Source organism: Otolemur garnettii, unplaced genomic scaffold, assembly GCF_000181295.1.
Source record: "Otolemur garnettii isolate 467f Iridium unplaced genomic scaffold, OtoGar3 scaffold00241, whole genome shotgun sequence".
Classification (NCBI taxonomy): domain Eukaryota; kingdom Metazoa; phylum Chordata; class Mammalia; order Primates; family Galagidae; genus Otolemur; species Otolemur garnettii.
Window position 1 is genome coordinate 230209 of NW_003852636.1, and position 11701 is coordinate 241909.

Genomic DNA, 11701 nt, shown 5'->3' on the forward strand with positions numbered 1-11701 from the left:
CCCCAGGGCTGTGCTCAAGGTACAGGCTGCCTATTGTAACATCCAGAGGTATGTGGCTATAAAATTTCTAATCAAAAGACTCAGATCTGCCAGCAGCAAGTACCTTATCTAAGATTTATTATCCAGCAGGGAGGGAGGAATCTAGGCAGGGAGAAGCAGCAAATCATTAGTCGCCTCCCCATCTCCAAAAGCTGAAGGCAAGTTCTGGAATTCCTAGGCGCAGTCGGTTTCTGTCATCTTTGGATCCCCAACTTTGCCATCTTGGCTAGACCTCTGTATGAGGCAACTAAAGGAGAGGAAAGAAAGCCCTTAGAGTGGAGAAGAGAGAACAGGAATGTGCCCTCTCCCAGCTAAAGATGGGGCTAACGACTGCCCTGCACTGGGATTGCCAGACCTAACCAAGCCCTTCACTCTGTATGTCTCAGAGAGAGATAAGATGGCTGTGGGTATGTTAACCCAGCTGGTTAGGTCCTGGCCAAGGCCTGTAGCCTACCTCTCTAAGCAGTTAGATGGAGTGGCAAAAGGATGGCCACCCTGCTTACGGGCTATAGCCACTACTGCTCTCCTCATGCAAGAAGCCGATAAGCTGACTCTAGGGCAGGATCACAGAGTAAAAGTACCCCACTCTGTGGTCACTTTAAAGGATATTTTTGACTCTCTAATGTAAGAACACCTTAGACCCAGCCACATTCCTTCCAGCCAGTGGAAGAAAGACTGAGCATGACTGTATGGAAGTTATAGATACTGTGTACTCTAGCAGACCTGACTTGCGTGACCAGCCTTGGACAGATGCAGACTGGGACATGTATGTTGATGGAAGCAGTTATGTGACGGTGCAAGGTGTCACGAGTGGCTCCCCTCATCCCGTGGGTTCCAGAGATCTCACCTATCTATTTCTGGAAGGAGAAGAAATGGTTGGCAGCAGAGGGGAGCCAGGAAGCAGAGGGAGAATGGGCAAAGATGCCAAACGGACAAGTAACAGTCCCCAGATACTAGGAGCCATCATAGTGACAGGAGTACTTGACGAAGGTGTTGAGCTGGTACTTCTACATCTTCCACCTGGTAGCCCTGGCCAAAACTGTCAGTCTACAGTATGTCACCCGCAAGTGGTTCAACGCGTGCCAAGGACTGACGGAACCCCCAGGAATCCAGTCATATTGAGCAACACCCTTCGAGGACTTCCAAGTAGACTTTACTGAAATGCCCAGGTTTAGAGGGAACAAGTACTTGCTGGTAATGATCTATCAGACTTGGAATAGGTAAAAGCCTTCCCCACCAGGATAAAAAGGTCTCCTGAATTAGCAAAAGTATTGCCCAGAGAAATCACAGCATGGATTAGGTTGCCACTCTGGTTTAAATTTGACAACAGGCTAGCCTTCTTAATAGAAGTAGTGCAAATAATAAGCTAAAGCTTTGAATAACTTACAGGCCTCAAAGCTTAGACAGGATAAAATATATGGACAGGACCACAAGAGGAGAAATTGGTAAACTCTGCCAGAAAGCAAAGCTTACTTAGATACAGGCCTTGCCACTGGTATTGTTCAAAGAGGCCTCTGTCAATTCTCTGCAATTGAGCAGGAATTCCTAAAAGAACTAAGACTGAACTGAAAAGACAAAAACCCTAGAAAGAGTAGCAAGAAAAGTCTCCACTGGGGTAATTAAACATATTCTGCTTAGTCTTTTGTGTCTGTACATCCTTTCTGGAGATTCAAGGGGGCCAAGTCTAGGTCTAGAAATGGTCCCCCTGAAACCAAGGTAGAAAGGACTTTACACCATCATCCTGATCACATGCATAAAAGTGAAGGTGGAAGGAATCCTCACCTGGAGTCATCACAGTTGGCTGAATAGAACTTCACTGCCCCTTGGAAAGTAAAGGTAACTTTTAAGACAGTCAACATGCCCTGCTCCAGCCACATACTGGGAGCTGGCTGGTCAACGTATGGCTGAAGCCTGAGGAAACTCCTCAAGGGACTTGTCTTAATTGGACTTTGAACTTTGAGAAAAGAGAGGGAAAATGTCGCAGGGAAAAGTAAAACTTATATGTATGTCAGCCCACCACCATGGTACTATTAAGGCCTGAGTAGAGAACCCAAGAAAAGTCACAGTCCCTAAAACCTTAGTGCTAAAAAGTAATTAATATCAGCACCTACAGAAACAAGCTCATATTGAGACCCCAAATTAAAAATATATTGGAGTCTCAAAAGGGGGGAATGAGAGAGGATACCTGAGAAGGGCAAGGTCTGGGAGGACAGGTCTTCTCAGGGAGACCACGAGGATGCACCTGCAGGGCCCTCTCCATGGTGACTCAGCTCTTAGGAAATTATAGGCTTAACTTCCTGGAACCTGGAAATTTCCAAGTTCTGTGAAATCCTGTAGTTCTGTAGGGGCTGGAGTAGCATCTCCCGCTTGATTCAAACTGGCCAATGGGAAGGGGTGGAACTTTTTGACTGTCAATAAAAGGGACAGACCAAGCCAGTCGGGGAGCGTGGCCATTTGGAAATCTTCTTTGCCGTAAGCTCCTGGCCAATGAATAAAGCCTTCCTCTTATAACTATGGTGTTTGGGTGCTCTTTCTCTCCATTGGGCCTCGTCTTCCTCCAAAAGCACTACTGTACCTAGTCTCCTTTACCACAAATAGACACTCTGAAGCTTTTCCTCTCTTTAACACTCAGTATTATTAGACTTTTTCTGCCAGAAGAGAGAGGAAGGAACATAAGAAAAGGTCATTGAGGATTGGCTCTTTTTTCTGTTTTATTCTTAAACCTCTTAGAAGTGTAGCAAACACTCCAAAAATGCCCTTAAGTAAACTTGGGCTTTAATCACCTTTCTAATCACTGCATACATTTTAGGAGATCATTAGAAGGAAAAAATTAAAAAACTCCTACATCTTATCTTAAATCAGAATGTCCACACTGAGGAGTGAAATTATAAACACATTAGTGGGTTAAAATAATCATATTTGGACTAAATAAAGGCCAAATTATCAATGGATAATGTGTTGAGCAAAATAGAGAAGGTATTCAGTACAATAATGCAGGATTACTCAGGAATCTTTGTTGGTAAACAAATTACTAACAGAAAGCAATGAGGATACACTGAAATATTACGGACCTCTTTAAGTCAATTGTGGCAGCCCTCAAAAACACTCCTTTCACACTGGCAACAGGGTCCCCTTTAGAGTCATAAAAGCATTTAAAGACCATCTTAGGAGGGAATACAAGTTCCCCCAGGATAAAACCATTGAGAACCTTACAGCTGAAATTCTCTTCCTCATTATTTCCCTCCATAGTTCCTGCCAAAATTTATTTTCATTTATGGGAAACTGTCGCATTCCAAGGCTCTGAACTTACTTCCCATTATTCCAAAGCTTATTTTAGCCTCTTCTTTTACGAAGGATGAACAGCTATGTAGCACTTCCCACATTATCCAGATCCAAGTTCTTTTACTACAGCCCCAGGAAATGGGAGAGGTGCAATCAAGCAATGAATTCCCGGCATAGTGTGAAAGGCCCTCATTAAGCTTAACTTTGTTAGCATTCTTGGAATTAAGTGGGAAATGAGAGCAAATACTCAGTACATGATTGAAAAGTTTTACTGATAAAAGACCACAGCATAATTAAAGACAGAAGAAAATGATTCAGCCACATGGCAAGGAGTCTGAAAGAAGGGTGAGAAAAACATCTCAAAAGATGAATCCTTCTTTAATATTTGAAACCTCTGTTATTGGATAAATAGAGATTCAGAAACAGTGCTAAAGAGCAGTACAGTTAAACTTTCTAGTGGTATCTGAATGAAATGAGGGCGAATGCCTTTGAAAAAAACACGGGCACCAATCCACAAACTCTGAGAAGTGAACTTTTAGTGAAGTGTGAATTAGCTATGGGGCCATTCATGAAGTTCCAGGGAAAACACCTGTGTTGGTCTCTCAGTTTCTCTAAATAAAATTTATTCATTTATTTATTTGACAGAGTCTCACTCTGTTGCCCTAGGTAGAGTATCATGGCATTATAGCTTACAGCAACCTCAAACTCTTGGGTTTGAGCAATCCTCTTGGCTCAGCCTCCTGAGTAGCTAAGACTATAGGCAGAGGCCAACATGCCCAGCTAGTTTTTATGTTTTTAGTAGAGGTAAGGTCTCACTCTTGCTCAGGCTGGTCTGAAATCCTGAGCTCAAACAATCCACCCACCTCGACCTTCCAGAGTGCTAGGAGTAAAGGCATGAGCCATCACACCTAGCCTTTAATTTTTCTATAAAGTAAAACTTGACTAAAAATTGAAATCTGTATGCCAAGTGCAGTGGCTCACACCGTAATCCTAGCAGTCTGTGAGGCTGAGGCAGATAGATCACCTGAGCTAGGGAGTTCGAGACCAGCATGAACAAGAGTCAGACACTACATATAGAAAAATTAGCTGGTGGCTCGGCACCTGTGGCTCAAGCAGCTAAGGCGCCAGCCACATACACCTGAGCTGACAGGTTCGAATCCAGCCTGGACCTGCCAAACAACAATAATGCCTATAACCAAAAAATAGCCGGGCATTGTGGCAGGCCCCTGTAATCTCAGCTACTTGGGAGGCAGAGGCAGGAGAATCGCTTGAGCCCAGGAGTTAGAGGTTGCTGTGAGCCATGAAGCCACAGCACTCTACCCAGGGTGACAGCTTGAGGCTCTGTCTCAAAAAAAAAAGAAAAGTTAGCTGGACACGGTGGCGATGGGGGGCACTGGTAGTCCCAGCTGCTCATGAAGGCTGAGGCAAGAGGACTACTTGAGTCCAAGAGTTTGAGGTTGCTGTGAGCTATGACACCAAGGCATTATACTCAGGGCACAAAGTGAGACCTGTCTCAAAAAAAAAAAAACTAAAAGCTACAGTATTCTTTTTAAAAGCCAACTTTAAATATAAGGAACCATTTTAACATAGATTTCAATAAAACAATCATTCATCCAATATAAACAAATCACATATTATTTCTGATAGCAGAGAAACAGAATAATAAGTTGATAATTTGGTTGAGAATACTAAAGGCCATAATTTTTGTCACTATGTTCAACAACGCACTTGAATCTACCATGAAATTATTTTTCATTGAAATGAATAAGGATAGAATTTGTATATTAATTCCCCTCTACCTAATGACAAACTCAAGAATGGCAGCTTAATATAGAATATCCAGATTTACTGCCTATTTTTATAGCACCAGAAAGCCATGATATAGAAACTGTACCAGCACAGAATCAATCCTAGGATAAAGAACTGGAAAAAAAATCCCCAATATCAGCCATGATCTCAACTTTAGTAACAGTGTTAGTGACCTACCATCATCATCCTCTCGTTCTCTACTTCATTGAGCAACTCAGCAAATTCCTTGAAGGACTCAGCTGGAATGAGAGAATAAAAAGTAAAGCAAATTAATTATGGTAGACAGAGATCTGTGCAACATGAAGTAGGGATCAATGCCCAAAGCCCAAAGGACTAGAAGGTATAAAATCTAATGCCAACATAATAATACATTCAGTACCTGTTGAAAACATTTTTTTTTCTTTCCTTTTTTGCTAATCCTCATACTCAAAGAGTTCTTTCATAGCTAATATTTTATTTAATTCTTAGAGCCACTCTTAGGTATTGCTAGGACAGTGTTGTCCAACCTTTTTTTTTTTTTTTTTTTTCTGTTAATCTCAGGGCACACTTGAACCTACAGTTAAACTTCCACGGCACACTTTAATTATGTTGATCCAAAAAAAAAAAAAAAGAGTAAAAGAAAGAGTATAGTTACTGTGCTTTGAACTTCTTTCAAAAATAACTTAATTGATGATCTTTAGAAATATTTACAGCACACCTAAGATCCTCTAACGGCACACCAGTTGAAAAATCACTGTGCTGTGACTTATCTCGTTTCACAAATAACCAAAACCTTTAGGTAACAGGCAATAGGTTTTTTGCTGTGTAAGGAATGGCAGTTCTAGCATACTGAAATTTGAGATTATTCTTATTTTCCTCAGATTAAATACTCTCAATTCACTCATCTTTAAATTTCCAAATGATTTCTTCTCTCAGTATAAATCTCATGTTGACACCCTTCAGTGTATTTTTTATTTTGTTTATTCTACTTTTGATCTAAGATTTAGTTGATTTAATTTTAAAAAATTCCATCTTTCCAGTGATATTTTTCTTTGTTTTTATTCTTTCCTTTAATTCTGTAGACATTGTTTCACTTATTTATTTAAATACATGTTTAAATAGCAAATTGACCTCATGGTAGGAATGATAGGATGAATTTTTTCTTCTGGGTAGCTACCTAGTAATAGGATTTCAGGATCAAATGGAAGGTTTACTTTTAGCTCTTTGAGGATTCTTCATGCTACTTTCCAAAGAGGTTGTATTAGTTTGCATTCCCACCAGTAGTGTAAAAGTGTTCCCTTCTCTCCACAGCCATGTCAGCATCTGCAGTTTTGAGACTTTGTGATGTGGGCTATTCTCACTGGGGTTAGATCATATTTCAACATGATTTTGATCAAACCAAGTGTCTATCAACACATGAATGGATTAATAAACTATGGTATGTGTACATATATCATAGAATACTATTCAGCCATAAAAAAGACTTTACACATCTTTTGTATTAAACTGGATGGAGTTGAAGAACATTCACCTTAGTAAAGTATCACAAGAATGGAAAAGCAAGTATCCAGTATACTCAATACTAATATGAAACCAACATTTAAACAACTACACACCCACATGATCAAAGGAGAGAAAATCACAATTAAATTAGCAGGGAGGAAGAAGAAGTGACAGGGGAAAAAGGGGGATTGGTAAACTCTCACTTAATAGTTACAATGTAAGGGTATACAGCACACACTGTGGCTAAAGAGTTCAACTACAACTTGGACTTAACCTAACAAACACAAACAATGTAACCTAATTGTTAATACCCTCATATTAATCTGATACAAAAAATAAAGAAATAAAGAAATAGCTAATTTAAAGCTAATGTCAGGGCTTCCTCAGAAACAGTTTCTATTGATTTTCTTTTTTTTTTAAGACAGAGCCTCAAGCGGTCCCCCTGGGTAGAGTGCCATGGCATCACAGCTCATAGCAACCTCCAACTCCCGGGCTCAAGCGAGTCTCCTGCCTCAGCCTCCCAAGGAGCTGGGACCACAGGTGCCCTCCACAACACCCAGCTATTTTTTGGTTGCAGCTGTCATTGTTGTTTTGCACGCCTGGGCTGGATTCGAACTTGCCACGTTAGGTGTATGTGGCTGGCACCTTAGCCACTTGAGCCATAGGCGCTGAGCCTCTACTGATTCTTTTTATTTTCCTTATCCATGGGCAATTTTTTACTATTTTTTGTATGTCTCTGAGTCTTGGGTTGAAAAATAAACATTTGCATAATGTGGCCTGGGGGTCCATGACTGTAATCCTAGCACTTTGGGAGGCGGAAAGGGGAAGATCCCTTGAGCTCAGGAGAGGAGCCTGAGAAAGAATGAGACCTCATCTGCACTAAAAATAGAAAAAGTAGATAGGTGTGTTGGCACGTATCTGCAGTCCTAACTACTTAGGAGGCTGAGGTAGGAGAAGAATCTCTTGAGCTCAGGAGTTTGAGGCTGTAGTGAGCTATAAAGACACCACTACACTCTACCTATGGAGGCAGAGTGAGACCTTGTCTCAGAAAAAATAAAAAATACAGGTTCAGCGTCCATTGCACAGTGGTTACAGCACCAGCCACACACGCCAAGGCTGATGGGTTCAGACCCAGCCCAGGCCAGCTGAACAACAATGACAACTGCAAGAAAAAAAAAAAAAAAAAACAGGCATTGTGGCAGGTGCCTGTAGTCCCAGGTACTTGGGAGGCTGAGGCAAGAGAATTGCTTAAGCCTAAGGGTTAGAGGTTGCTGTGAGCCATGACACCATAGCACTCTACTGAGGGTGACATACTGAGACTCTGTCTCAAAAATAAATAAATAAATAAATAAAACAGAAAGAAAGAAATAATGTAGTATTGCAACTATGGATATCAGGAACCCCCTCCATCTCCAGGGTGTCTTACTCTTGCCACTGCTATTTAGAGACTCTGTGGACTAACTCTATAAAAATATGTTATTCTTCATTACATGAAACCTCTAAAATCTCTAGTCAGATAGGTTACTGCTCCACAACTGATTGGACAAAGATTTCTTTAAAGTGTTTCCAGCCAGTGGTGAAGTGCTCTGGGTGCATTTTGCAGTGTGCCTTTAAAACTAAACCGGGCACTTTGAAACTGTACCTTAGTCTTCACTTCATGCTTTCATAGAGGTGCCAGAAGTGAGTGATTAGAAGCTTCCCAGATTTGTTATGGACAGGTACAAATCCTGGACATGTGCAATGCTCTACACATGTACATGACCTCCTGCACATCTAGGAATATCCCATGGCTTTTCATAGCTTTCAAATCATACCTCATTGTCCACTTTTTCCTTTTAGGTCTATTGTTCAGGTTTTTGTTTGATGTTCTATCATTATTATTATTATCATTATCATTATTATTATTATTTGAGACAGAGTCTGAAGCTGTCACCCTAGGTAGAGCATCATGGTGTCACAGTTCACAGCAACCTCAGACTCTTGGGTTTAAGCGATTCTCTTGCCTCAGCCTCCCAAGTAGCTGGGATTACAGGTGCCTGCCACAACACCTGGCTATTTTGTTGTTGTTGTTGCAGTTGTCACTGTTGTTTTAGCAAGTCCAGGCCAGGTTCAAACCCGCCAGCCCCAGTGTACGTGGTCGGCGCCCTACCCACTGAGCTATGGACACTGCCCCTGATTTTTTATTCTTTTTGCTGCCTATGACAAAACACAATAGAAAACAGTAGCTACAAATGGCCTGAAGGAAAAACCATTTAAAATGAGAAGGCTCTGAATCAGTTCAAATAACATAGGCCCTGTAAATTATATTTCCCAGATTTTAGGTAACTTCACACATTTTTAGCCCTCTCCCATGACTGTTACAATGGTGGTTTTCATGTTTTCCAAGATTGTGCACTTTCCATGATTATGTGGAGTTAATTTTCAATGTTAATGTAGAGCTGAAGAAAAAAAAAAAGTCAGAACAAGGCAAGTTAAAATTTTGTGAAGCTCACTGTTCTCTCCATTATTAATCCATTTATCTTTAATAAATATGACTTATATTGTAATAATTTGGTCAATTTCCAGAGTTCTTAAAAAGTTGATTTTGAAAATTTTGGGGGGTACCATAACCTTTTCTATGTCCATTCAGTTTCCAAAAACCCCCATCATGGTGCTTTTGTTGCTTTTATGAAGCATTTACTTTATTGGAGGTCCTTTCTCCACCAATGCCAATGAGTTGTTTTTTTTTTTTTATCAGAACTTTTTGATTCTTAATTTCGGTCAACTACTTGGCCAGGCACGGTGGCTCCCGCTTGTAATACTACCATTCTGGGAGGCCAACATGGGTGACAGCTTGAGCTCACGGGTTCAAGACCAGCCTGAGCAAAAGTAAGATCCCATCTCTACTAAAAATAGAAAAACTGAAGGAAGAGGATCACTTGAAGCCAAGAGTTGGAGGTTTCTGTGAGCTATGACACCAAAGCACACTACCTAGGGTGACAGCTTGAGATTGTGTCTCAAAAAAAAAAAAAATCAATCAACTACAGCTTCAGTAAGCTTCAATAATTGTCAAAACACTTTAAAATTAAGTTGCCCACTAGGGTCCATGGCTCACATTTGTAATCTCAGCACCTTGCAAGGCCAAGAATGAAAGATCACTTGAGCCAAAGAGTTCTAAGACCAGGCTGGGTAACAAAATGGTACCTCATCTATAAAAAAAATATATTTTAATAATATATTTTTAATTAGACAGGTGAGGTGCAACACGCTGGTCATCCTAGCTACTCCAGAGGCTGAGTTACGAAGATCACTTATGCCAAGAAATTTGAGGCCATAGTGAGCTATGATCAAAAGACTGCACTCCAGCCCAGGTTACAGAGTAAGAGATCTTGTCACAAGGAAAAAAATTAAGTTACCAAGTCAATAAAAACCTCATTGTTCAGCTTGGTGCCTGTAGCACAGTGGTTATAGGACCAGCCATATACAACAAAGTTGGCAGGTTCAAACCCAGCTAGGGTCAGCTAAAACAACAATAACAACTGCAACAAAAAATAGCCAGGCATTGTGGCAGGTGTCTGTAGTCCCAGCTACTTGAGAGGCTAAGGCAAGAGAATCACTTAAGCCCAAGAGTTTGAGGTTGCTGTGAGCTATGACACCACTGCACTCTACCAAGGGCCACATAGTGGGGACTCTGTCTCAAAAAAAGAAAAAAAAACTCATTGTTCAGTGTCTGGATTCTAAAAGGCCTAATCATATATTTATTTATTGATCAGCAGACCTCAGAAGTATCAGGCAAGAAGTACATAGCAAAGTCAAGATAGCCTTTACATTCTGTTCACTTGCTATCTAAAAAGCTCAAGGTCTGGGCAGTGCCTGTGGCTCAGAATAGTAGGGCGCCAGCCCCATATACCAGAGGTGGCGAGTTCAAACCCAGCCCTGGCCAAAAACTGCAAGAAGTAAAAATAAAAAATAAAATAAAAAGCTCAAGGTCTTTTACAGATGATGTATCTTTGTTCAACTACCTCATTTTATTCACAAGAAAACTGGGGCTCAACCAAAGACTGGAATTAACTTGTCCAAAGTCACACAAGTAGATGAATAGTCAGAAGGAGACTATATTTCAATGCCCTCTCTACAGCTTTAAGAACACAAGTAGTCTCCAGTCACAGCTGAAGTATGGGTACCATATCCTTTTCTATGTCCATCCAGTTTCCAAATACCCCCTTCATGGTGTTTTCTTTCCCTAAATTTCTCATATTCATTCTTCTTTGTGCATGTCTATAGTGAGAATCAGTTCAGTGTAAGCATTTCACATTGTATATCAAATCAGTACACCTAACCCCTTAAATGAATCAATGTTCACAGTTATAATTTAATAAATAAAAAAGAAATGTTTCTTTTTTTTTGAGACAGAGCCTCAAGCTATCCCCCTGGGTAGAGTGCTGTAGCATCACAGTTCACAGCAACCTCCAACTCCTGGGCTCAAGCAAGTCTCCTGCCTCAGCCTCCTAAGTAGCTAGGACAAGAGGCACCCGCCACAATGCCCAGCTATTTTTTGGTTGCAGCCATCATTGTTGTTTTTGGTGGGCCTGAGCTGGATTTGAACCTGCCACCTTAGGTGTATGTGGCTGGCACCTTAGCCACTTGAGCCACAGGTGCTGAGCCAAAAGAAATGTTTCAAGGATAAATGCAGAAGGTTTGGGCAATGGTAATTTCTGAATTAGAGTAATGAGATCCTCTAAGACCACTTACTGGTACATTTTTAACCAAAAGTCATACAGCACCTTCTGAAAACAAACTCTTGCTGTTGACAGAGAAAAACATAAGAATTTTTCCAATAAGATCAGACTGTCCATTAGAATGCAGTGGGAGAGAATAATCATTAAGGAGGAGGAAATCATTAAAGAGAAGGTTTTTATCCTCTCTTCAGATATGATGCATAATGAATAAGAAAACTGCCTCAGAAAAGGGGAAAAAGGCTCGGCGCCTGTGGCTCAAGTGGCTAAGGCACCAGCCACGTACACCTAAGGTGGCGGGTTTGAATCCATCCCGGACCTGCCAAACAACAATGATGGCTGCAACCAAAAAATATCCAGGTGTTGTGGCAGGC

At 41.0% G+C, this 11701-nt stretch overlaps 1 protein-coding gene across 1 annotated transcript in view; it reads right to left on the minus strand.

Annotated features, from left to right (window-relative positions):
* OPHN1 (oligophrenin 1) overlaps positions 1-11701 on the minus strand; it is a 443853-nt gene that overhangs the window by 190613 nt on the left and 241539 nt on the right. Inside the window, exon 4 of the mRNA XM_003802239.2 lies at positions 5308-5369. Within this exon, the coding sequence (XP_003802287.1) occupies positions 5308-5369 (62 nt within the window). The remainder of the gene's footprint in view (positions 1-5307; positions 5370-11701) is intronic.